Source organism: Chiloscyllium punctatum, chromosome 36 (genome assembly GCF_047496795.1).
Source record: "Chiloscyllium punctatum isolate Juve2018m chromosome 36, sChiPun1.3, whole genome shotgun sequence".
In the NCBI taxonomy this organism is placed as follows: Eukaryota; Metazoa; Chordata; class Chondrichthyes; order Orectolobiformes; family Hemiscylliidae; genus Chiloscyllium; species Chiloscyllium punctatum.
Window position 1 is genome coordinate 40,595,739 of NC_092774.1, and position 27,972 is coordinate 40,623,710.

Genomic DNA, 27,972 nt, shown 5'->3' on the forward strand with positions numbered 1-27,972 from the left:
AAAGTGTTCGACTGACCATCAGAGGAAGTATCCCCAGGAACACTACCTGAGTGAGAGTCTTCCTGTGTACTTGGCTGTGGAAGGAACTTGAACCAGTTAGACAGATCGAATCCTCACTGCACAATTGTTACGGACCAGATCGGATCCCCGGACAAATACTTTAAGAAGGTAGCCGTGACCCTCAATTTTTTCTCATTTTAAAGCCATATGTGAAATGTGACTGCTGGCCGTTAAGCAAAACATGATTTGCTTAAAGGCTGTCATTAAAATACAGCTAAAGAGAGGAATTTAGGATAACTCTGCAGACTGGAAACTTAATAGACACAGAGTAACTGTTACTAACTAACTATTCCGGTACAGTAACATCCCATTAAGCACACCCTTTTTGCAAAAAGGCGAATTCCAACACACATTTTCACATTGTGTTCTCCAGAAGGAACGAACCAACAAGAGCAAATTCAGAGAGAGTAGCAGCCAAGAGACACTCACTAAAGCTTCCAACTCCTCCTGCTTAAGGCACAAATCTAAAATAAAAGTAGAAAATGTGGTCGAGGGTGCTGGACACACCCAAGCTGCTCCCATTGGTCTGTTCTGAATGTTGTGGTTGTGCTAGCCTCTGCCATTTCCTCTAATGGCACGTTCTGTGTGCGCACCACCCTCTGGGTTGGGAGTGGAGGTTGTCCATTGGGTCGTTTGTGTCTTTTCTCTCTCATCTCGGACCTATGCCCCATGGTTCTGGACTCCCCCATTCTTGGGGGTGGGGGTGGGGGATCCTTAACTATTCACCCTACCCACACCGTCATGATTTTGTAAACCTCTATAAGGTCACCCCTCTTCTTGTAAATCTCATTAATGAAAAGCCAATGTCCAACTGATAGATGTCCAGCTCCCAAAATAGTCTCTCATATTAATTTCCATCAGAAAGTGGTGATGCCAAGAAAATGTCTTGCTCCCTCTGGGGTAAGGACTTGGCCACTTCATCCGGCCGATAGTTGTATGAATCGTAGAAGAATCATGGAATCTCTACAGTGCAGAAACAGGCCCTCAGCCCAACAACCCATACTGTGCCTCTGAAGAGTAACCCACCCACACCCATTCTTCTACACTATTGCTCCACATTTACCCCTGACTAATGCATCGCACCGACACATCCCTGAACACTATGGGACAATTAAGCATGATCAATTCACCCTAACCAGCACATCTTTGTGGGAGGGAAAGAAGCAACCGGAGGAAACCCACACAGACAATGGGAGACAACTTGGAAACTCCACAAAGACAGTTTCCCCGAGGGAGGAATCGAACTCCGACTGAGCCAGCAATTAAGACCCTGGCAATTTCCACTTACTTCCAGCCTCTTGTCTCAAAATCCGCTGGAATTGAAAGATTCCACCTGAAGTTTTATTTCGCTTCAGTTCGATCAACGAATCTCTGTTTCCTTTGTCACAATTCTGACAACCTTAGAGGGGAGGGAGCAACTGGAGATTTATTTTCAGTGTTAGATTTATTTTCAGAGTGAAACGTGATAGATGTATGCCTCCCAACTCCAATTCACGCTGTGTCAGTCGGTTTCCCTTCGTACGATCAACCTTACCCATGTCGTCTTTTCCCCAGGGATGGGGAATTGAAGATTACAGGGGATGGATTTGAGATGTGAGGGGAAAGACTTCGGAATGACCTGAGGGGAAATGCCTTCATGTAGAGGGTGGTGCAACAGTTCTGGTCGCCACATTACCAAAAGGATGTGGGCGCTTTGGACAGAGTGCAGAGAAGGTTTATGAGGATGTTGCCTGGTATGGAAGGTGCTAGGTATGAAGAGAGGTTAGGTTTGTTTTCATTAGAAAACAAAGGAGATTGAGGGGGGACCTGATTGAGGTTTACAAAATCATGAAATATATAGACAGGGTGGATAGGGATAAGCTTTTTCCCAGGGTGAAGGACTCCATAACGAGAGGTCATGCTTTCAAGGTGAGAGGTGGAAAGTTTAAAGGGGATACATGCGGCAAGTACTTTCCACAGAGGGTGGTGGGCACCTGGAACATGTTGCCAGCAGAGGTAGTAAAGGTAGGCACGGTAGATTCATTTAAGATGCATCTGGGCAGATGCATGAGTAGGTGGGGAGCAGAGGGATACAGATGCTTAGGAAGTGGGCGACAGGTTTACACAGTAGTTTTGATCGGCTCAGGCTTGGAGGGCTGAAGGGCCTGTTCCTGGGCTGTAAATTTTCTTTGTTCTTTGTATGTGGAGTTGGCTGCTAGAGAAAGTGATTGAGGCAGATACAATAACAACATTTAAAAGGCATCTGGATGGGTTTTTGGATCATAGAAGTATAGCATCTCTACAGTGTGGCAACAGTCCCTTTGGCCCAAAACATTCACACTGGCTTTCTGAAGAGTATCTCACCCAGACCCATTCCCCTATTACTCTACATCTACCTCTAGAAGAGTACCCTTCAGTTTCCAGAGAAAAAAATCCCAGTCTATCCAACCTCTCCCTATAACTCAATTTTTCCAGACTCGGAAGCATCCTAGTAAATCTGTTCTGCACCCTTTCTAGTTTAATAATTTCCTTTCAATAGTAGGGTGTCTAGAACTGAAGGCAGTACTCCGAAAGTGGTCTCACGAACGTCTTATAAAGCTGCAACAAAATGTCCCAACTCAATAAATACTGAGAAACTGGAGATTGGTAATCAGAAACAAAAACAGAAGTTGCTGGAAAAGCTCAGCAGATCTGGCAGCATCTGTGGAGAGAAATCAGAGTTAACATTTTGGGATCAGTTTTGAGGGGCACCAGACCCAAAATGTAAACTCTGATTTCTCTCCATGGGGTGGTCCTATGCTCAGTGCTCTGACCAATGAAAGCAAGCGTGCTGAAAGTCATCTTCACCGCCCTGTCTACCTCTGAGTCCACGTTCAAGGAACTATGCACCTGCACCCTCTAGATCACTTACAATTGACCTGTATATCCTGCCCTGGCTTGACCCACCAAAATGCAGTGATCTAAATTAAACTCCATCTGCCAATCTTCAGTCCATGGCTCACTTAGAGTCATAGAGTAAGACAGCATGGAAACAGGTCCTTCGGCCTAAACTGGTCCATGGTGCCCACCCAGCTAGTTCCAATTAGAGTCATAGAGATATACAGTTCAGAAGTGATCCTTCAGTCCAACTCATCCATACTTACCAGATACCCTAACCTAATCTAGTCCCATTTGCCAGCACTTAGCCCATATCTTCATAAGCACTTCCTTTATTCATATACCCATCCAGATGTCTTTTAAATGCTGCAGTTGTACCAGCCTCCACCACATCCTCTAGCAGCTCATTCCAAACACGCACCACCCTCTGCTTGAAAAAGTTGCTCCTCGGGTCCCTTCCCCTTTCACCCTATGCCCTATAGTTCTGACTTTCCCACCGCAGGGAAAAACCTTGTATATTTACCCTATCCATGCTCCTCATGATTTTATCAACCTCTAAAGTCACCCCTCAGCCTCCGATGCTCCAGGGAAAACAGCCCTCTGATTTTGGTGCAGCATCTGGTATAGTTTCAGCTGACCTCAATGTATTTCCAATGAAGTTAATCATTTCACTGAACGATAAAGAGATGGACAGGGTTGGGGTCTGGCCCCGGACCTTTGTGACGTTTCCCAGACTCTGATCTCCCTCCTTGAGGCTTTTTCACACTGGATCCTGTATTCATGTAACATTTACCGGCTGCATCGTGGCAGCTGCCAATTCATTGGATACTTGCCCATCACTTCAGGAACCTTTTAAATTCCTCATTAAAGGCGATCCAAATGCATATTGATCTTTGATCAGTTCCATCAAATTTATGGTTACACCTACTCTTAGAATTCTTTCGCTAATAAGTTGTTGCGTCCCATGTTTACCAGTCACCTCTATCTTTATCCTTGGGTGTCTTATAATGTATTCATTCACCTCACATTCCAATGTCTGCTAATTTCTGTATCAATAATTCGTTCCTCTCTGTATGATATGGGGCTGCTTTCACTATCTGAAACTGGTTGGAATCTTTTCTTCTAATGCTTTAATAACTTTTTTTGTGTAGGTAGATCTGAAACTACTAAAGGACCTATATCTATAAATATTTGAAGGATCTTGGAGTCACAGGGATGTACAGCACAGAAACAGACCCCTCGGTCCAACCTGTCCATGCCGACCAGATATCCCAACCCAATCTTCTCCCACCTGCCAGCACCTGGCCCATATCCCTCCAAACCCTTCCTATTCATATACCCATCCAAATACCTTGTAAATGTTGCAATTGTACCAGCCTCCACCACATCCTCTGGCAGCTCATTCCATACTCGTACCACCCTCTGCGTGGAAAAAGTTGTCCCTTAGGTCTCTTTAATATCTTCCCCTCTCACCCTAAACCTATGCCCTCTACTTCTGAACTCCCCGACCCCAGGGGCAAGACTTTGTCTGTTTATCCTATCCATGCCCTTCATAATTTTGTAAACCTCTATAAGGTCACCCCTTAGCCTCTGACACTACAGGGAAAACAGCCCCAGCCTGTTCAGCCTCTTCCTATAGTTCAAATCCTCCAACCGTGGCAACATCCTTGTAAATCTTTTCTGAACCCTTTCAAGTTTCACAACATCTTTCTGATAGAAAGGAGACCAGACTTGCACGCGATATTCCAACAGTGGCCTAAACAATGTCCTGTACAGCCGCAACATGACCTCCCAACTCCTGTAGTCAATCCTCTGACCAATATAGGAAAGCATACCAAATGCCGCCTTCACTATCCTACCTACCTGTGACTCCACTTTCAAGGAGCTATGAACCTGCACTCCAAAGTCTCTTTGTTCAGCAACCTACTCTAAATATTAGAACAGATTGATTAAATAATTAAAGAGTCGACAGAGTTATTATCGTTTTACTTGTCAGAACTATATTAAGCAAACATTTTTTGCAAGATGTCTAACTCCTGTCAACTAATTACAGCTGCATTAACCATGGCTAGTTGTCTGTGTCCTGCTAAGTTATGGACAGTCAGAACAGGAAAAGACCTTGGCTATTTACCCTATCGGTGCCCCTCATCATTTTATAAACTTCTGGAATTGTCTGAAGACAAGTATCTGTGATTCTGGAGATCACTGGAGGAGGCCAAGATGGTACTTCTGGCTGAAGATTGCTGTGAGTACTTCAGCCTGATTTTTTGTGCTGATGTGCAGGGCTCTTCCGTCATTGAGGATGGGGATATTGGTGGAGCCACCTCCTCCAATGAGTTCGTTAATTGTCCACCACCATTCACTATTGGATAGGGTAGGACTGCAGAGCTTAGATCTGATCCATTGGTTGCATTATTATTATTCACAATTTATAATAATGATTTGGAGTTTGGGACAGTGGGTCACAGGTCAAAGTTTGCAGAGGACTGTGAAACTTTGCAGAGGAACATAGATATTTTGAGTGAGTGGGCAAAGGTCTGGCAGATGGAAAACAGTGTTAATAAATGTGAAGTCATCTATTTTCATAGGAATAGCAGTAAAAAGGACTATGACATGATGGTGAGAAGTTGCAGCATGCTGCTGTGCTGTGACCTGGGTGTCCTTGGACATGAATCAGAGGGTTGGTCTGCAGGTGCAACGAGTAATTAAGACGACAGATGGAATTTTGTCCATCATTACTAAAGGGATTGAGTTTAAAAGGCGGGAGTTTATGTTGGCCGTTCCGACAATCAATTCTATGCCAGACCCTCCGAAGAACGTTTCACACAGATCCCCCTCCCACCCTATCCAGTCATTTCTGCTGGTGGGTGAGACCTGGACTAGGGGTATTGGCCTCAATATGAGGGGGGAGTAGAATTCGGACAGAGATGAGGAGGAACTGCTTTGGAATCTTTGGAATCCTCTGCCCAAGGAAGCAGTAGAGGCAGCTTCATTAAGTATATTCAAGAGACAGCTGGATGGGTTTTTACATAATAGGAGAATTAAGGGTAGTCGGGATCATGCAGATAGGAGGAGCTGAGACAATGGATCGATCAGCTATGATTTTAATGAATGGCAGAGCAGGTTCAATGGGCCAAATGGCCTACTCCTGCTTCTATTACTATGAAACTATAACCCTGCATTTTCTATGGCTAACCCACCTAATCTGCACATCCCTGGACACAATGGGCAATTTAGCATGGCCAATCTAAATTGAGGCTGGTGAGCATTGTAGTGATGTGAAAAATGAATGTCAGAGAATGATAGAAAGGGACGAGGAGGATAAATGTACCAGCACTCAAATTTGGATTCTAAAAATCACAAAACTTGAAACTAAAGAGTGTGTCTGAATGTATGCTGCATTGTCACAAAACTGAATGAATTGACTGCACACGTTGAAGAGAATAATTATGATCGGAGACTCTTTAGAGAGATGTGGCTTCAGGATGACAAGGATTAGATCCTGAATATTGAGGGGGTGCCATTCAAGTCAAATGGGAAGCTAGCTAAAGGTAGAGAGTTGGCACTGCTAACCAAAGCACTGATAACATGGTAGTCTAGTGTCAGCTTGGATTTCAGGTCCTGATTTCTCGTCCTCTGTTGATCTCCCTGTTCCCACAGAGGAAGATGTCAGCTGTTCTCAGCTCTGCTGAAGCTCTGACTTCTGCGCCCACCCCCAGCTCTTTACACCTTCTGGAACAATGAAACATTCAGTCGATCAAGACCCATTCCACAATCTCCCAGTCTTAGGTCGCTTTTAAATCTTTGCCCTCTCACCCTAAACCAATACCCTCTGGTTTCAGACTCTCCCACTAAATCTCGACAGTTCACCCTCTGCTTTTGACGGCCCAAGGGCAACATCCCCATCCTATTCAGTCTCATTTTATACCACAAACCCTCCAACCCTGGCGACATCCTTATCAATCTATTGGAGTTTCACGATATCTTTCTATCCTATAGGAGGGAGACCAGAATCAAATGCAACATTCCAAAAGTGGCGTAACCAATGTCCTGTACAGCTGCAACTTGACCTTCCAACTCCTATACCCAATGCACTCAGTGGGTCAAATGGCCTCTTTCTGCACTGAAGGTGTTTATGATTTTAATTGATATAATATGTAGATTTATATTAAATATAAATTGCTTCATATGGTGTAAGTCTGATATTCACTGTTGTACAAGCTGCATGGCTATGATCTTTTACCTAATATAGTAATGGAATTACATGCTGTATTTCTTGTCATCAATTTTATTTAATAGGTGAGCAGGAAGTCATTCAGCATCTTAACTGGTTTTATTTTATCAGCAGTGGAGTTTAATTTAGATAAATGTGAGATGCTGCATTTTGGGAAAGCAAATCTTAGCAGGACTTATACACTTAATGGTAAGTCCTAGAGAGTGTTGCTGAACAAAGAGACCTTAGAGTGCAGGTTCATAGCTCCTTGACAGTGGAGTCACAGGTAGATAGGATAGTGAAGAAGGCGTTTGGTATACTTTCATTTATTGGTCAGAGTACAGTAGTTGGGAAGTCATGTTGCTGCTATACAGGACATTGGTTAGGCCACTGTTGGAACATTGCGTGCAGTTCTGGTCTCCTTCCTATCGTAAAGGTGTCGTGAAACTTGAAAGGATTCAGAAAAGATTTACAAGGATGTTGCCAGGGTTGGAGGATCGGAGTTATAGGAAGAGGTTGAATAAGCTGGAGCTGTTTTCCCTGGAGCGTCGGAGGCTGAGGGGTGACCTTATAGAGGTTTATAAAATCATGAAGGGCATGGATAGGATGAAAAGACTTTTCACTGGGGTCAGGGAGTCCAGAGCCAGAGGGCATAGTTTTAGGGTGAGAGGGGAAGTATGTAAAAGGAATCTAAGAGGCAACTTTTTCACTCCGGTACGTGTATGGAATGAGCTGCCAGAGGAAGTGGTACAATTGCAATATTTAAAAGACATCTGGATGGGTATATGAATAGGAAGGGTTTGGAGGGATATGGGCCGGGTGCTGGCAAGTGGGACTAGATTGGGTTGGGATATCTGGTCGGCGTGGACAGGTTGGACCGAAGGGTCTGTTTCTGTGCTGTACATCTCTATGACTCTATGATGTTTCATTTTCATATCCTTATTCAACTTCATTTGGTTACAATGACTTGGAAATGAAGTTTTCCTCAATACACACTTAAGGCTATCTGGCTGCCTGATGCATCCTGGATAATATGTGATCAGCAGGCATCTGGCAATCTACAGGAGTTGTCATTTTTTTTAAGATTACTTAGTATAGGAAATAGGCCCTTCAGCCCAACAAGTCCACACCGGCCCACCAAAGCGCAACCCACTCAGGCCTATTCTCCTACATTTACCCCTACACCTAACACTACGGGCAATTTAGCATAGCCAATTCACCTAACCTGCACATTTTTGGACTGTGGGAGGAAACCGGTGCACCTGGGGGAAACCCACGCAGACACGGGAAGAATGTGCAAACTCCACACCATCAGTCGCCTAAGGCGGGAATTGAACCCGGGTCTCTGGAGCTGTGAGGTAGCAGTTCTAACCATCATGCCGCCCACATTATATTTATTTGACTGTACTGACCGTGATCACTTATTTTGTGAATTTCGTTGCAGAAAGACATGGGAAAAGAAATCTGAAACCAAATGTTACATCAACCTCTGATGGAGCCACTTGATTCATTGGGAAAGGAGATCAAGGAAATCATACCAAACATCATCTTTACTATCCTATCTACCTGCAAGTCTGAAGGAATTATGAATCTGTACTCCAAAGTCTCTTTGTTCAGCAACACTCCCTAGGACCTTACCATTAAGTGTATAAGTCCTGCTCTGATTGATTTTTCAAAAAATGCAGCACTTCACATTTATCTGAACTAAACTCCATCTGCCACTCCACAGCCCATTGGCCCATCTGATCAAGATCCTGTTTTAATCAGAAGTAAACTTCTTCGCTGTCCACTATACCTCCAATTTTGGAGTCCTCTGCAAACTTACTCTACCTATGTTCACAGCCAAACCACTTATATAAATGATGCAAAGTAATGGACCCAGCACCGATCCTCGTGGCACACACTGGTCACAGGCCTCCTGTCTGAAAAGCACCCCTCCACCATCATTCTGTCTTCTACCTTTGAAAAAAATAATTCTGAGGTCAAAATTCCTCCCATCGTTGTGGTTCTGTTCGCCGAACTGGGAATTTGTGTTGCAGACGTTTCGTCCCTGTCTATGTGACATTCTCAGTGCTTGGGAGCCTCCTGTGAAGTGCTTCTGTGATCTTTCCTCTGGCATTTATAGTGATTTGTATCTGCCGCTTCCGGTTGTCAGTTCCAGCTGTCCGCTGCAGTGGACAGATAACAAATCACTAAAAATGCCAGAGGAAACATCACAGAAGTGATTCACAGGAGGCTCCCAAGCACTGAGGATGTCACCTAGATAGGGGACGAAACATCTGCAACACAAATTCCCAGCTTGGCGAACAGAACCACAACAACGAGCACCCGAGCTACAAATCTTCTCCCAAACTTTGAATCCCTCTCCTCTTCTTCTCCTGCTCACATAATGCTGGGTGTAGCCAGCCAGCTAGCTGAGAGTCAGTCCTCAACGGAGGTTTTTTTTACTGAGGTGACTAAATCTCTTGGTTAAACCTTTTTTTAAAATCCCCTCACTACTGCTACTGTGGTCGTGCTTATTTTTTCCCCAGCACCCATGTGTGTGTGGAGTTGTGAGATAGCAGATACATTCAATTTTGCTCAAAGCACACAATCTGCAAGCAGTCAATCCATTAATATTTTACAAATTCCTACTTTGGAAGTAGAACCAGTCTGACTCAACATTAGGAGACAGGCAGGCCCTAACCTCACACCTTTAATACATTCTCTGAGCTGAAATGTCACCTTCAAATTACATCGAGAATATTCCTTATAAGTAGTTCTGGGATTTACATATTAATGAACCTGCAACCCATTCTCAAAGATGGAAGACTTGATAGCAATCTAGATTTGTTCAATTCAGTTGTATGACACTGCAATGTTTTGGTACAAATTCTATGTCTTGTGATCCTGCTCCACAGCTACCTGATGAAGGAGCAGCACTCCGAAAGCTAGTCCTTCCAAATAATACCAGGTTATATTCCAATACGTTGGTCTGATTTTTACCTTTCTTTGTCGTGAACACAGCCCACACTTTCTGCTGCAGGCAGTAACCTTTACAATGTTGATGAAATGATGCAGTACTGCAGAGATGAAAAACTTAACAGTTTTAATTTTAATTCTGTGTCTTATGATCCTGGTCCACAGCTACCCGATGAAGGAGCAGTGCTCCAAAAGCTAGTACTTCCAAATAAACCTGTTGAACTATAACCTGGTGTTGTGAGACTTTTAATCTTTGTTTCTAGTGAATACAGCCCACACCTCCCACTGTTGCCAGTGAACCTAACATTGCTGATGAAACAATCAACCCGAACTCCTGAAAAATTTACAATTTCTCACAATTCTGCCACTCATTCACTTCTGATCCAAGACATTGGAAACTTAGTGCTGGAGGTTGAAAGAAATGAGTAGCTTTAAAGCAAACACTTGTTGAATCTCACAGCTTTCAATGAGAGTCTGAGTCTGACGGTGAATTCTGGTAACCTTTATTGCAACCCTGCTTCATTACAGTTTCAATTTTTCCCAGAAAAAAGGTGCACAAAAAGTAGTGTTTTTTTAAAAAAAAACAGCTCAAGGTCAAAGTGCACACACTCCCCATCCCCCACTTTCTTTACTATTGGTCAGCACCAAATTATCCCTTTGTAACTGGATCCTTGGTACAGCCCTCACCTGGAGGAAGTATTGCCTCACTCAGCAGTTTCAGCCTACACCCTGTATACAAGTTAGTTTCTCCAGCTCATTTGCAGGAGGGAGGTGTAATCATGAGTCAACCACACTGCTGTTGGTCTGGAGTCACGGGGTAGGCCAGACAGGGCAAAGGATGCAGCTGGGATGACAGTGAATCCTTTGCAGGAAAGGTAGCTTCATTCTCTAAAAAGGATATGAGTGAATAAGATGGGGTTTTCTTCCCCTGAAAATCGTTTCACCATTTGATTCTGAACTCCAGATTTCAATTGCGCCATCTACCATGGTGGGATTCAAACCGGGGAGACCCCAGAACTGGGTTGATTGTCTCGTCAAAAATGGTACTTACCCGTCACTCCTTCAATTTCTCTGTGATGGCACGTGAACTCGTTGATGTCTCTGGAGGTAGGAGGAGCAGGTGAAGCCCTTCCTGCACTTGGAGCAGGTGAATGGCCTCTCCCCAGTGTGGATCCGCTGGTGGGTCAGCAGATTGGAAGAATTGGTAAATCCCTTCCCACACTCGGGGCAGGTGAATGGCCTCTCCCCTGTGTGGATCCGCTTATGATGCCGCAAATTGCTCATATGATTGAATCCTTTCCCGCACACAGAGCAGGTGAATGGTCTTTCCCCTGTGTGGATCCGCTGGTGGTTCAGCAGGCTGGAAGAATCACTGAATCCCTTCCCACACTCGGGGCAGATGAACGGCCTCTCCCCCGTGTGGACCCGCTCGTGCTTCCTCAAGTTGCTCACACGACGGAAAGCCTTCCCGCAGTCTGAGCAACCGAATGGCCTCTCCCCAGTGTGGACCCGCTGGTGGGTCAGCAGTGCAGATGAATGCGTGAACCCCTTCCCGCACACCAAGCACGTGAACGGCTTCTCTCCCGTGTGGACCCACTGGTGCGCCTGCAGGTTGGAAGAATTTGCGAATCCCTTCCCACACACTGAGCAGATGAACGGCTTCTCCCCGGTGTGAACACGTCTGTGAATTTCCAGCACTGAGGGGGAAGGGAATCCTTTCCCACAGTCCCCACATTTCCATGGTTTCCCCATGGGGGAGAGTGTTCCTTGTGTCACTCTGGGTTTGAAATTACAAACAGAACGGGTACACAGTCTGTCCCCACCGTGAGGGGTGTGATTTTGATTCCCCCAAGCTGAGGAAATGGTTTGAAGCACTTTTTCCACAGTCAGCACACTGAATCTTCCTCACTCGGTGTCTTAGTATTCTTCCTGCCACACTAGTGTACAAAACCTCTCAAGCCGACCAAAGCAAACATTTCCTCTCAATTTGAATGGCTGCTGATATTCAAGTCCCAATGAATCAATGAGCTCTGCCAGTTGATGTATCAAATGCTTTCAAATTTCTTTCCGCATGTCTTCCTGCAAAAATAAACTCAAAATAAGTGATCACAGTCAGTACAGTTAAATAAAGATACATTGATGGCAATTCCTGTAGATTCTGGATTAGTCGTGCTGGAAGAGCACAGCAGTTCAGGCAGCATCCAAGTAGTTTCGAAATCGACGTTTCAGGCAAAAGCCATTCATGATGAAGGGCTTTTGCCCAAAACGTCGATTTCGAAGCTCCTTGGATGCTGCCTGAACTGCTGTGCTCTTCTAGCACCACTAATCCAGAAACTGGTTTCCAGCATCTGCAGTCATTGTTTTTACCAATTCCTGTAGATTGCCAGGTGCCTGCTGATCACACATTATCCAGGTCACAGAAACCTGAAAATCCTCATGCAGCCAGATAGCCTTAAGTGTGTATGGAGGAAATCTTCATTTAGGCGACAATGATCCAGAACAAGTTGCCTACAAAGGTGCTGGATCAAGATATGAAAATAAAATGTCAAGACTGCTTGCAAAAAGAAAGCCAGGGAAGTTGCTGATTGTGTAAGGTGGGGGATAGGTCCCAGGGAAATAATGAGGAAAGAGATTAACCCGAGATTCGTACAGTTGGGAAAGGGAGTGAATCAAACAGTCAGGGCAGGAAGGAATAATGCAGAGAACAATGTAGGACTGAAGTTATACTGCATTTACATCAAAGCAAGAGACCTAACAGGGAAGGCAGATGAAATCAGGGTTCGTGGTCAGAAACATGGGACTGGGACATCAAAGCAATTACAGAAGTGTGGCTCAGGGATGAACAGCTCAATGTTCCAGGATACAAATGCCATAGGAAAGATACAGAGGGGGGCAAGAGAGGTGGGGAGTGGTGTTTTGATAAGGGATAGTATTACAGCTGTACTTAGGGAGGATATTTCTGGGAATACATCCAGGGGAGTTATTTGGGTGGAACTGAGAAATAAGAAAGGGATGATCACCTTATTGGGATTGTAATATAAACCTCTAATAATCAGCAGGAAATTGAGATACAAATTTGTAAGGAGATTTCAGTTATCTGTAAGAATAATAGGATGGTTATGGTAGGGGATTTTAACTTTCCAAACATTGACTAGGACTGCCAGCGTTCAGGGTTTAGATCAAGAGGAATTTGTTAAGCGTGGACAAGACAATTTTCTGAGGCAGTATGTGGATGTCCCTACTAGAGAAGGTGCAAAAACTGACCTACTTTTAGGAAATAAGGCAGGGCAGGTGACTGAGGTGTCAGTGCTGGACCACTTTGGGAAAGGGACAGACCGGATCTAAAAGTTGAAGTTCTAAATTGGAGGAAGACTAATTTTAATAGTATTAGGCAAAAACTTTCAAAAGTTGATTGGGAGGCAGATGTTCACAGGTAAAGGGATGGCTGAAAAATGAGAAGCCTTCAGATATGAGATAATAAGAGTCCAGAGACAGTATGTTCCTGTTAGGGTGAAAGAAAAGACTGGTAGATGTAGGGAATGCTGGATGACTAGAGAAATTGAGGAGCTGGCTAACAACAAGAAGGAAGCATATGACAAGTATGGACAGAACAAATCGAATGAATGCTTAGAAGAGTATAAAGGTGGTCGGAGTATGGTTAAGAGGGAAATCAGGAGGCAAAAAGGGGACATGAAATAGCTTTGGTAAATAGGGTTAAGGAGAATTAGAAGGGTTTTTATAAATTAAGGACAAAAGGGTAATTGGGAGAGAATAGGGCCCCTCAAAGATCAACAAGGCAGCCTAAATGTGGAGCCGGGGTGGATGAGGGAAATACTAAATGAGTATTTTGCATCAGTGTTTACTGTGAAGGAGGACATGGAGGATATAGAATGTGGGGACATAGTTTGTAACGTCTTGAAAAATGTCCACATTACAGAGGAGGTAGAGCTGGATGTCTTGAAACACATAAAAGTGGATAAATCCCCAGAAGCTAGGCAAGTGACTCTTGGGCCCCTTGCTGAGATATTTATATCATCGATAGTCACAGGTGAGGTGTCGGAAGACTGGAGTGGCTAACATGGTGCCACTATTTAAGAACGGTGGTAAGGAAAAGCCAGGGAACTATAGACCAGCGAGCCGGACATCAGTGATAGGCAAGTTGTTGGAGGGAATCCTGAGAAAGAGGATTTACATGTATTTGGAAAGGCAAGGACTAATTAGGGATAGTCAGCATGGCTTTGTGCTTGGGAAATCAATCAAACAAAGTTCCTCATGGAAGATTCATTAGCAAGGTAAGATCTTATGAAATACAGGGAGAACTAGTCAACCTGATACTGAACTGGCTTGAAGGTAAAAGAAAGAGGGTGGTGGTGGAGAGTTCCTTTTCAGACTGGAGCCTGTGACCAGTGGTGCCACAAGGATCGGTGCTGAATCCACTACTTTTTGTCATTTATATAAATGATTTGGATGTGAACATAGTAGATATAGTTAATAAGTTTGCAGATGACACCAAAATTGGAGATTCAGTGGACAGTGAAGAAGGTTGCCTCTGATTAAAATAGGATCTTGGGCTGAGGAGTGGCAGATGGAGTTTAATTCCGATAAATACGAGGTGCTGCATTTTGGAAATGCAAATCAGATCAGGACTTCTTCAACCTCAATGTCATGGAGATGTCCAGCATGGACACAGACCCTTCGGTCCAACTTGCCCATGCTGACCAGATATCCAAAATTAATCTAGCTGCATTTACCAGCCCATCTCCCTCTCGACCTTTCCTATTCAAACACCCATCCAGAGGCCTTGTAAATGTTGTCATTGTACTAGCCTCCACCACTTCCTCTGACAGCTCATTCAATACATGCACCACCCTCTGCATGGAACTTTACATCGCTCCCCTCTCATTCTCAACCTCTGCCCTCCACTTCTGGACTCCCCTACCCCAGGAAAGAGACCTTGTCTATTTACTCTATCCATGCCCCTCATGAATTTACAGTAAGATCACCCCTCAGCCTCCAACACTCCAGGGAAAACAGACCAATCTATTCAGCCTCTCCCTGCAGCTCAAACCCTCCAACCCTGGAAACATCCTTGTAAAGCTTTTATGAACCTTTCCAACCTTGCTATTCAAATACTAATTTTACACAGAGGGTGGTTCATGTGTGGAATGAACTTCCTGAGAAAATGGTGGATGCTGGTAGAATTAAAAGACATTTGTTTCAGTACATGAATAGGAAAGGTTTAGAGGGATACAATCCAAGAGCAGGCAGGAGAGACTGGTTTAATGTGGGATTATGGTTGGCATGGACTGGTTGGACTGAAGATCTGTTTCCATGCTGTATGACTCTATGGCAGGCTTTTCGTTCTTGAAAGTGGAGTCACAGGGTAGACAGGACAGTGAAGGTGGTGTTTGGTACACTTCACAGGACATTGGTTAGGCCACTTTTGTAGTATTGCATGCAACTCTGATACCAGTGATCCCACCCTGACACGCCATGCACCAGAGATAATGACTAAAATTGACTGGGTCACAGATTAAAATCATAAAACCCCTGCAGTGCACAAAAAGGCTATTTGGTCCATTGAATGCATTGGGTATAGGAATTGGGAGGTCATGATGCAGCTGTACAGGACATTGGTTAGGCTACTTTTGGAATATTGCATTCGATTCTGGTCTCCCTGCTACAGGATAAGAAGGATGTTGTGAAACTTGAAAGGATGAAGGACAGATTGATAAGGATGTCGCCAAGGTTGGAGGGTTTGTGGTATAAAGAGAGGCTGAATAGTATGGGGCTGTTTCCTTGATGCATCAGAGGCAGAGGGATAACCTTGTCAAGGTTTATAAAATCATGAGGGGCATGAATAGGGAAGCATACTCCCCCAGGGTGGGGGTGTCCAAAACCAGAGGTCATAGGTTTAGGATGGGAGGGGAAAGATTTAAAAGTGACCGAAGGGTCAATGTTTTCACAGAGAGGGTGGTGCATACTGCACTGAGCTGCCAGAGGAAGTGCTCAGTACAATTACTTTTAAAAGGCATCTAGATGGGTATGTGAATAGGAAGGGTTTGGAGGGATAAAGGCCAAATGCTGGCAAATAGACCTAAATTTACATAGGATATCTTGTCTGCAAGGATGTGTTGGATCGCAAAGTCTATTTCCATGCTGTATGTTTCTATGTCTATTTGATAACAGATGCTTTATTTCTGTTGATGCATTTATCAATCATGCCTGGGTGGTAATACTTAGAGTCATAGAGATATACAGCATGGAAACAGACCCTTCGATCCAACCTGTCCATGCCGACCAGACATCCCAACACAATCTAGTCCCACCTGCCAGCACCCGGCATAGATGTAAGGGAGCGAGAATTCCTCAATTAGGGCACTCTAAGAACCCTGGGAGACATCAATTTCTGGTGTACGTCCTAACGAACAAACATTAAGTACAAGCACCTATTTATTCTCAATTTTGTTTAATTTTTCTTGTTTTATTCCCTGCTATGATGATTCTCTGTCTGGATGGTTGATAGGATGGGAGATTGTGGGTTGGGCCTTGAATGACAATGTTTTATTGTTCCAGCAGTTGTAAAAGGTGGGGGGGGGGGGTGGGGGGGGGGTGGGGGGGGGGTGGGTGGTCGAGACTTCAGCAGAAATCCTGCAGAGCTGAGAACAGACTGACATTTTACTCTGTGAAAACAGGGAGATCAACAGACGGCAGAGAAATCAGGACCTGAAATCCGAGCTGACACCAGACTACCATGTAATCAGTGCTTTGATTGGCAGTGCCTCTACCTTTACCTAGTTTCTCATTTGACCAGAATGCCACGTACCCCTTCAATATTCAGGATCCAATCTTGGTACCCTGAAGCCATGTCTCTGTAAGGAGTCTCAGATCATAATTATTCTGTTCGATGTGTGCAGTCTATTCATTCACTTTTGTTATGATGCAGCACACCTTCAGACACACAGTCTTCAGTTTCAATTTTTGTGATCTTTAGAATCCAGCTTTGATTGCTGGTACATTTACTCTCCTTGTCCCTTTCTATTATACTCGTGATGTTCATTTTCACATCACAACACTGTTCACCTGCCTTGATTTGGACTGGCCACGCTAAATTGCCCAGGGATGTGCAGGTTAGCTGGGGTAGCCATGGGAAATGCAGGGTTATAGTTTCATAGTAATTGAAGCAGGAGTTGGACATTTGGCCTGTCAAGCCTGCTGTGCTATTCATTAAGATCATAGCTGATCTATCCATCGTCTCAGCTCCTCCTACCTGCATTATCCCAACTACCCTTAATTCCCCACCATGCAAATACCTACTCAACTGTGTCTTGAATATTCTTAGTGAAGCTGTCTCTACAGGTTCCATAGGCAGAGAATTTCATGGAGTCACTACTTTCCGGGAAAAGCAGTTCCTCCTCATCTGTGTCTTAAACTGACTCCCTCTAATCTCGAGGCCATGACCTCTAGTCCTAATCTCACCCACCAGCAGAAGTTACTGGATCGATTGGTTGGTGGTGGTAGTGGTAGTGGAGGGATGGGGGCGGGGTGAGGTGGAAGCTTTTCGGAGGGGCCAACGTGGACTTGAGGGCCTGAACAGCCTACTTCCACACTGCAGGACTTCTATGATTTACCGCACTTAGTTTTGTCTTGGATCACAGCTCCCAGAACCTCCCAGCTTCTGCAAATTAAAAGACAAATCCCACTCTGCCATCTCGTATGTGTGTTATCTAACTGCTTTATCATTTCTAGTGAATATAGCCCACACCTCTCACTGCTGCCAGTAATGATTAGATTAGATTACTTACAATGTGGAAACAGGCCCTTCGGCCCAACACGTCCACACCAACCGTTCAAAGAGCAATACAATGCTGATGAAACAATGCAATACCTGCAGTACTGAAACCCGTAAGGCTTCTAACGATACCAGTTACTGACTCACTGCTCCTTCTGATGCACAGCATTGGAAATACAGTGTTGAAGGCTGAATGAAATGAGCAGTTTAACTCAAAACCCTTCACTAGGCTCCCCACTCAGCACACTTTACTTACTGCTGGTAAACCTTAAACCACTTCATCCCCACAGTGCAATGAATTCCCACTTTCCATCAAAATCCTAGACATACACGCGTACTCAGTTCCTGTCTCACAATTGAAAGATTTCATTCTGGAACAACTTCTGCTTCCAGTAAAGGCAAAACATCTTTGAAAGCTGTTCTCAAAGTTCAGTCTTCACAATCACACTTCCGCTTTCACAGAAGATGATTAAAGTCATACAGCACAGAAACTGAGCCCTCAGTCCAACTCATCCATGCTGACCAGATATCCTAGATTAATCTAGTCCCATTTGCCAGCATTTGGCCCGTATCTCTCTAAACCCTTCTTATTCATGTACCCATCCAGATGCCTTTTAAATATTGTTATTGTAGCAGCCTCCATCACTTTCTCTGGCAGCTCATTCCAAACATGCACTACCCTCTGTGTGAAAAGGTTGCACCTCAGGTCCGTTTTAAATCTTTCCCCTCTCACATGAAACCTATGCCTTCCAGTTTTGGATTGGCCTGCCATGGGGAAAAGATTTTGGCTATTCACCCTATCCATACCCCTTATAAAATTCTGTAAGGTCACCCCTCAGCCTCCAATGCTGCAGGGAAATTATCCCTGGCCTATTCAGCATCTCACAATAGCTCTAACCCTCCAGCTCTGCCAACATCCTTGTAAATGTTTTCTGAACTCTTTCAAGTTTCACAACATTGTTCCATAGGAGGGGGCCCAGAATTGCACACACTATTCCAAAATAGTGGCCTAACCAATGTCCTGTGCGGCCATGACAATGACCCCCCACCTCCTGTACTCAATACTCTGACCAGGAAACGAAAAAAAGCGTACCAAATGCCTTCTTCACTATCCTGTCTCCCTGCAATTCCACTTTCAAGGAACTAGAACCTGAAAGGTCTCTTTGTTCAGCAACATTCCCCATTAACTGTGTAAGTCATGCTCTGATTTGCCTTACAAAATGCAACACCTCACATTTATCTAAATTAAACTCATTCTACCACTCCTTGGCCCATCAGCCCATCCTATCAATTCTAATTTATATTGAACTTTCTTTCCTCTCTCAGCCCCGAAAAGCTGAAAAATCTCCATTCAACACACTCCCTCCATTCTGACATTGCTGAACGTAATTCCTGCTGTACCTCAACCTGAAGGATCTGGTTCATGCTGATCAACAGGCCCACGCTCGGGGGGGGGGGGGGGGGGGGGGGGGGGGGGGGGGGAATCTAGTTGAAACAGAGAACACTGAATGGCCTGGACAGAGTGCACATGGGGAAGATGTTCCTATTGGTCGGAGAGTCTAGGGCCCGAGGGCACAGCATCAGAGTAAAAGGAATATCTTTTAGAACAAAGATAAGGTGAAATATTTTCAGCCGGTGAGTGGTGAATATGTGGAATTCATTGCTACAGAAGGCTGTGGAGGCCAGGTCACTGAGTAGATTTAAGACGGAAGTAGGTGGGTTCTTGAGTATCAAGGGGGAAATCGAGGGTTACGGGGAGAAAGTGGGAGAATGGGATTGAGAAACTTACCAACCATGATTTAATGGCAGAGCAGCCCCGATGGGCTGAGACACCTAATTTATTCTCCTGTGTTTTATGGTCTCTTGCTTTCCTGGACACAGAGAGAAAGAATTGGGAACAGGAACAGGCTGTTTAGCCTGTCGAGCCTGCACCAACATAAGTGGATATGAAGATACCTACATCTAGGTGGATAGGCTGGAAATATTTCCACTGGAGCAGAGGAGGTTGAGAGGTGACCTTATCGGGGATTATAAAATCATGAGGGGTATAGATAAGGTGACTGGCGGATATCTTTTCCCTTAGTGGGGGTTCAAGATTAGGCAGCGAATTTGAAGGTGAGAGGAGAAATATTTTAAAAAGGCATAATAGGCACTTATTTTTAAAAACACAAAGTGCTTTGTGTGTGAAATGCATGTCCAGACGAAGAGGTGGACGCAGGTAAAGTTAGAACATTTTAAAGACATTAGGACAAGTACATGAATGATGAAGTTTAATTCAGATAAATGCGAGGTGCTGCATTTTGGAAAAACAAATCAGTGCAGGACTTATACACTTTATGGTAAGGTCCTGGGGAATGTTGCTGAACAAAGAAACCTTGGAGTGCAGTTCATAGTTCCTTGAAGGTAAAGTCGCAGATAGATAGCATAGTGAAGGCAGTATTTGGTACGCTGTCCTTTATTGGTTAGAGCATTGAGTAAAGGAGTTGGGAGGTGATGTTGCATATGTACAGGACATTGGTGAGGCCACATTTGAAATATTGCGTGCAACTCTGGTCTTCTTGCCATCAGAACGATGTTGTGAAGCTTGAAAGGGTTCAGAAAAGATTCACCAGGATGTTAACAATTTTGAAAGATTTGAGCTCTTGGGTGAGGCTAAATAGGCTGGGGCTGTTTTCCTTGGAGTGCCAAAGGCTGAGGGGTGACCTTACAGAGGGGCATGGATAGGGCAAACAGACAAAATCTTCTCTGTGAGGTGGGGAGTCCAGAACTAAAAGTTTAGGGTGAGAGGGGAAAGACATAATAGGGACCTAAGGAGAGCTTTTTCACAAGAGAGTGGTGCGTGTATGGAATGACCAGCCAGAGGAAGTGGTGGAGGCTGGTATAATTACAGCATTTAAAAGGCATCTGGATTGGTCTATAAATAGGAAGGGTTTAAAGGGATATGGACCAAGTGCTGGCAAATAGGACTAGATTAGGATCATTGATCAGCATGGACTAGTTGGACTGAAGGGTCTGTTTCTGTAACCAATCTATACTGGTCTTAAAACCATTTTTTTGCTTTCCCCCATAACCATCCACTTCTTTGTTGTTCAAAAATCAGGTGAACTCAGCCTTGGACGTATTCAATGACACCCTAACTGCAGGAAGGCATCCCCACCTCTCAGCTCAATTCCTCTTGCTAACACGCCACTTGCCTTGCTGATTGCTTGCTGCATCTGTCTTACAACTGGCACCGATTGGTGTAGAATTACATCCAGATCTGTAGATCTACACATCATTTCTGATAAAAAGGTTCCTGCATTTGCCCTGTGTTTTTCAATAGAGACACAAAACTGAACTAACTTTCCCAGAATCTGTCCCCTCCCTGGATTCACTCCATTTCGCTTCAATGTCTGCAAGTCAACAGTTGAACCCCGGAATGGAAAATGGGGTGAGAAAAGAGACCATTGTACTCACAGATGTTGGACAGAGGAAGAAAGTTGCAGTCTGGGCTAAAGCTCAATCTTAATTCAGAGAGAGAGAGAAGCAGCACCAACCTCAGAAGCACATGATCCTACGTCCGCATCCACTCTATAGGTTTGCTGTGATTGGCAGGAGGACCAGTCCCCATCCGGTCCTCCAGAGCGTCCCATTGGTTCACCAAACAAGATCGTGGGGCGTTTCCCCATGTCGCATGACCAACACGCGAAATGGTTGCTGACACTGAGTAGCATGCGCAGTATGGAGATGCTGGTTATTACTGACAGATTTTCAAAGTTAAAAATCACACAATGCCAGGTTATAGTCCAACCGTTTATTTATTTCCAATTTATTTGGAATCATTAGCTTTCGAAGCGCTGCTTCTTCATCGGGTGGTTGTGGAGCAGAATCATAATACACAGATGCTTTAGCAACAGGATTGCAGAGTCATGGAATGTAATATTAAACAAATTTAGCTTACCTCTATCATCTTTTAGAATGACCATGTTAGTTTCGATTCCTTCACATGTAAATCCCAAAACTTTTTAAAAGTTATGTTCTCAAGATAGGTTTTAACAATAGGTGTCATCTCAATCAGATAATGCATTGAAGGTGTTAAATTAAAGTCTGTCTGTGTCCCAATGTTACGTCAGACTGATTCTATTTCTATCCAGTTGCATGTGTCCAAAAATGAGACAGATACTAAAGAGTAGTCCATGGTGAGTGTGATGGTGGGCTGAAACTTGTTAATGTCAGTGTCATTAATTCAGTGACTCCTCGCCATGGGTCCAGAGGAAAAAAGATCATCAATATATCTGGTGTGTAGTGTTGGTTGGAGGTCCTGTGCAGGAAAGAAAGACATAAGATTATGGGGTGCATTTGCATATGCAGAATTATATTTGTAGATACATTCTATTTTGCTCAAAATGTGCATAATCTGCAGGCAATCACTTCATGTAATATTTTATACATTCCTACTTTGGAAATAGAACCAGTCTGACTCAAGACAGACTCAAACCTCACACCTTTCATGCATTGTCTGAGCTGAGATGTCACCTCTTTTTATAAAACCTTCGGTTATCTCGAGACTGTGACTTTAAAAAAAGTGCTGGGATTTATATATTAATGAACTGAAATCTGAAACCCATTCTAAAGATGAAACACTTCAAAGCAATCTAGGTTTGTTCAATATATCATTCAATGTCCTTTTGCTACAAATACTGTGTCTTATGATCCTGCTCCACAGCTACCCAATGAAGGAGCAGTGCTCCAAAAGCTAGTGCTTCCAAATAAACCTGTTGGACTATAACTTGGTATTGTGTGATTTTTAACTTTGTTTCTAATGAAAACAGCCCACACCTCCCACTGGTGCCAGTAAACTTTACAATGCTGAGGAAATGATGAACCTGCAGTCCTGAAAAACGAACAATTTCGAATAATACGAGCTACACATTGACTGCTCCTTCTAATATATGGCATTAGAAACCTCACACTGGAGATTGAAAGAAATGAGCAGCTTTCAAAGAAAAACCTGTTGGATCTCATCGCCTTCAATGTCTGAATCCTTCGGTAAGTTCAGGTAAACTTTATTGTGGCAAAAGTGAGGATTGCAGATATTAGAGATCAGAGTTTGGATGAGAGTGGTGCTAGAAAAGCACAGCAGGTCAGGCAGCATCTGAGGAGCATGAAAATTGACATTTCGGGCAAAAGCCCTTCATCAGGAATCAGATTCCTGATGAATGGCTTTTGCCTGGAACGTCGATTTTCCTGCTCCTCAGATGCTGCCTAACTTTTATTGTGACCCACTTTGTTACAGCTTCAGATCTCCCCAGCAAAAAGGCATAGAAAGAGTAGCTTATTTACATTTTTAACAGCTCAAGGTCAAAGCGTACACACTCCCCTGCATCCCACTTTCTTCACTGTTGGTCAGCTGAGTTGTCCCTTTGTAATTGGATCCTTGGAACACCTAACCTGGAGGTAGTATTGCTTCACTCAGCAATTGCAACCCATATCCTGTATCCAAGTAAGATTCTCCCCGCGCATTTGCCGAGGGGCTGTCAAGCGTCAACCACACTGCTGTGGATCTGGAGTCAGGTGTAGACCAGACCAGGTAAAGGATGCAGCTGGGACGACTGAGTGAATCCTTTCCCACAACAGCAGTTTCCTTCCCTAAAACATGAGTGAATCAGATTGGGATGTTTTTCTCATCATGAGGTTCTGAACTCCAGATTTTTGACTGAATTCCAATTCCACCATCTGCTATTCAAACCCGGGAGTCCCCAGAACTAGGTTATTAGTACAGTCGACATTTGCTGAAGCTCCTTCAATCCCCCTGCAATGGCACGTGAACTCACTGGTGTCTCTGCAGGTGGGAGGAGCGGGTGAAGCCCTTCCCGCACAGAGAGCAAATGAACGGCTTCTCTTCGGTTTGAACCCGCTGGTGGGCCAGCAGTGTAGATGATTGAGTGAACTCCCTCCCGCACATGGAGCACTTGAACGGCTTCTCTTCCACATGAACCCGCTGGTGCTTCTGCAGATGGCCCATCTCACTAAATCCCTGTCCACACACGGAGTGGGTGAACACCCTCTCCCCTTTCCTCCATGTAAACGCGTCTGTAGGTTTCCAGCATCGATAGGAAAGGGAATTTTCTCCCACAGTACTAACATTTCCACATGGGGGGAAGCTGTCCTTGTGTCACTGTGTTTCAAATTACAAGCAGAAAGGATACACAGTCTCTCCCCACCGTGAGTGGTAAGACTTTGATCCTCCAAGCTGAGTAAATGGTTTGAAGCACTTTTCACAGTCAGCGCATTGAATCTCCCTCACTCGGGTGTCTCAGTATTCTTCCTGCCGCACCAGTGTCCAAAATCTCTCAAGCAGACAAAACGAAACATTTCTTCTCAATGTGAATGGCTGCTGATATTCAAGTCCCAATGAATCAAGTGGCTCTGTCAGAAATTGATTATCTTTTGGTTTCAGATTTCTTTCCCCATGTCTTCCTGCAAATAAAATCACAAAATAAGTGATCACGGTCAGTACAGTCAAATGAACATAACATCGGTGACAATTCCTGTAGATTGCCAGATGCCTGCTGATCATATGTTTTCCATGACACAAAAACTTGAAAACCCTCACGCAGCCAGGTAGCGTGAAGTATATATTAAGAGGAAAACTTCATTTAGGTGACAATGACCTGGAACAACCTTCCGACAAAAGGTGCTGGAAATGGAGCTGAGTCAAGGTTTTGAAAATGAAATGTCAAGGCTGCTTCAGAAAAGAAAGCCAGTAAAGTTGCTGAAAGACTTCCTGCTGACCTATTAACTAAAAATGATTACAAGAAATACAGGATGTAATTCCATTACTATATTAGAAGGTGAAAAATCATAACCATGCAGCTTGTACAACAGTGAATATCAGATATACACTATATGAAGCAATCATAAAATCCCTGCAGTGCAGAAAAAGGCCATTTGGCCCATTGAATGCATTGGGTGTAGGAGTTGCGAGGTCATGCTGCAGCTGTGTAGGACACTGGTTAGGCCACTTTTGAAATATTGCATTCGGTTCTGGTTTCCCTGCTATAGGATAGGAAGGATGTTGTAAAACTTGAAAGGGTGCAGGACAGATTGATAAGGATGTCGCCAGTGTTGGTGGATTTGTGGTATAAGGAGAGGCTGAATAGGATGGGCTGTTGCCCATGGAGTGTTGGAGGCTGAGGGTGACCGGGTAGAGGTTCATACAATCCTGAAGGGTGGATAGAGTAAATAGGCCAGAGTGGTGGTGGAGGCTGGTACAATTACAACATTTAAAAGGCATCTGAATGGGTGTGTGAATAGGAAGGGTTTGGAGGGATATGGGCCAAATGCTGGCAAATGGGTCACTAGATTTATATAGGATAGCATGGATGTGTTGGATCAAAAAGTCTATTTCCGTGTTGTATATTTCTATGTCTATTTGATAACAGATGTTTCATTTCTGTTGATGAAAATATTGTTATAAATCAGAGCTGGGTACTAATACTTAGATGTCAGGGAGTGGGAATTCCACATGTAGGGCGTGATAAGAATCCTGGGAGACCCCAATTCTGGTTTGCTATCTAATGAACAACCTTTAAGCACGAGCACCAAATGTGCGTTTATGTCTAATTTTGTTTCAATTTTCTTGTTTTATTCCCTGCTATTGTTATAGTACAGATTTGACATGGGCGAGGGAAGCCCTTATGGACTCAGACCCATAAGCCTCTCTTTCTTGGTTCGTCCCAAAGATCGTACTCTTTGGAAGTCTGGAATAAAAACCTCTTACAGACAGTTTAGTTTAATTTTAGTCATCCCCTTTATTCACTAGTAGCATCACTGTTACAACATAACACTGATACCTATACGCTAAACTAACTAGGTTCCAATAACCTAGGAGAGTAGGGTACCAGCTCTTCAAGTGCCCCAGTAGGCTACTCCAAAGTACTGATACAAAATGGCTTCCTTTATACAAAAGTTTACAAAAACATTGCATGTTCTTTATTAGACAGATAACAGTGAAAGACAATAATTTGCAATGAAGAGAAGTTGATTGACAGATCTGTGTGTGCATGACTGATCACTCCTAAAGGCCTTGAGCTATCCATCAGGTGGGAAAAACAAATCCAACCGAGTTAGGCGTCTGGTGGCGAGATAAGTTCCTATGAAGAAGTACCAGTCTAAATTAAGTGGGAGATGTCATAAGGTAACCTTGCACAGCTCGCATGTCTGATACAATTGTTTTACAAAATGGCTTTTTAGCGAGGAGGGCAAACTTTTGACCATAAAAATGGCTTCCTGACAAATTGTGTCAGAATCTCTTCAATGTTAGGTTTAGAATAATTTTAATCTGGGAGCAGATTCCTGCTTTTTATCTTAAGCAAAAAATTGTTCTGTACCTGAGGCTGAAATGTTACTGCAAGGTTGTATTTAAAATGATTAGTCTTGAATTAAACATGCCTTCTTTTCAAGTTTGTGATTCAAATTCAAATAAGACATCAGATCTGAATGTTAGAATTGACAGTGGGGCAGTGTGTAAGGTCTGTAAAAACAGAAAGTTAAAGCTTTATCAATATTTCCTTTTACAGAGTTTACATTTCATAACCAGAATTGGCTACTCAAAATCATCAAAAATTCTCAAAATGCAATTAAATTCAATCCAAAGCAGCAAAGCACTAAGAGTTAATTTTCTACTGGATTCAACAGCCTCAGCACTAAAATGGTCTCTCTCTCTCGTGTCCTTTTGAACTCTCAAGTCAGGGTTTTGTAACAGCAAAGATTTATTTTCTCTGTGACTGCCCTTCTTGCAAGGGGTATAAGAATCCATTATAATTGACAGCAACTGACTGTTAATTACAAAGTTTTTGATAGTACCGAGTTTCATTTCATGGTCAGAATCGAACACTGTCATTAATTTCACAAGGGAATGGCTGTGAATGTTATCACTTGGTGTCCTGTTCATACAGATTCACCGATGCTAAGGCAAACGTTCTTAATTGTCTTACAGCATCCTGTTATCACTTTGTAAGCCCAGGTGTCCCTATCTTTTACATTCTTTAAGATGCCCCCCTTTTCTGAGCCTTGCTGTCTGTCTATTTTCTAGTGTAATAAATGTGTTCTGTAATTCAGCATTACATTTAGTCTAAATGTTTAAAGACAAGTATTAAGGCTGTAGACCTTCTCACGATGATGACTCTCGCAGTCTGGATGGTTGACAGGCTGGGAAATTGTGGGTTGGGCCTTGATCGACTGAATATTTTATTGTTCTGGAAGGTGTAGAAGGGGCTCAAAATTTCAGCAGAAAGCCAGCTGAGCTGAGGACAGACGACACCTTACTCTGTGGGAACAGGGAGACCAACAGAAGGACAGAGAAATCAGGACCTGAAATCCTAGCTGACACCAGACTACCATGTTATCAGAGCTTTGATTAGCAGTGCCAACCCTCTACCATTACCTAGCTTCCCATTTGACTTGAATGCCATGTCCCCCCTCGATATTCAGAATCCAATCCTTGTCATTCCTGAAGCCATATCTCTGGAAGGAGTCTCAGATCATATTGTCTTTAATGTGTGCAGTCAATTCATCCACTTTTGTTACAATCCTGCACACATTCAGACGTTCAGTCTTCAGGTTCAATTTTTGTGATTTGTAGAATCCAGTCTTGATTGCTGGGACATTTACTCTCCTTGTCCCTTTCTATCATTCTCTGATGTTCATTTTCCACATCACTACATTGCTCACCTGCCTTGATTCGGATTGCCCATGAGAAATGCAGGTTTATACGTTCACAGCAATAGAAGCAGGAGTAAGCCACTTGGCCCATCTAAGATCATGTCTGATCTATCCATCATCTCAGCTCCTCTTACCTGCATTATCATGACTACCCTAAATTCACCTACCATACAAAATCCCATCGAACTGTGTCTCGAATATGCCTGCTTCTATTGCTTCCTTGGGCAAAGGATTTCATAGATTCACCACTCTCGAGTTCCTCCTCCTCTGTCTTAAACGTACCCTTAATCTTGTTACCTAGTCTCACCCACCAGCAAAAACGACTAGATAGGGTGGGTCTGGGTGGCATGCTGTTTGGATAGGTCAGTGTGGACTTGATGGGATG

At 43.7% G+C, this 27,972-nt stretch overlaps 1 protein-coding gene across 2 annotated transcripts; it reads right to left on the bottom strand.

The window, feature by feature from the left end:
- Nucleotides 1–10,577: 10,577 nt before the first annotated feature.
- On the bottom strand, nucleotides 10,578–21,563 carry LOC140460979 (uncharacterized). Of its 2 annotated transcripts, none has more exons than XM_072555742.1 (2): nucleotides 21,419–21,563; nucleotides 10,578–12,169 (listed from the first exon to the last, which is right to left on the bottom strand). In XM_072555742.1, exon 2 carries the CDS (start codon nucleotides 11,840–11,842, stop codon nucleotides 11,153–11,155), a length of 690 nt encoding a protein of 229 aa, XP_072411843.1. In that variant the 5' UTR covers nucleotides 11,843–12,169; nucleotides 21,419–21,563; the 3' UTR covers nucleotides 10,578–11,152. The 2 variants fall into 2 exon arrangements, with proteins under 2 accessions (XP_072411843.1, XP_072411842.1); XM_072555741.1 differs by having other exon boundaries at nucleotides 21,339–21,563.
- Nucleotides 21,564–27,972: the final 6,409 nt, after the last annotated feature.

What these genes read in the sequence shown, in the direction of transcription:
- LOC140460979 (XM_072555742.1), bottom strand. Translation starts at nt 11,842, where the DNA reads ATGGGGAAACCATGGAAATGTGGGGACTGTGGGAAAGGATTCCCTTCC.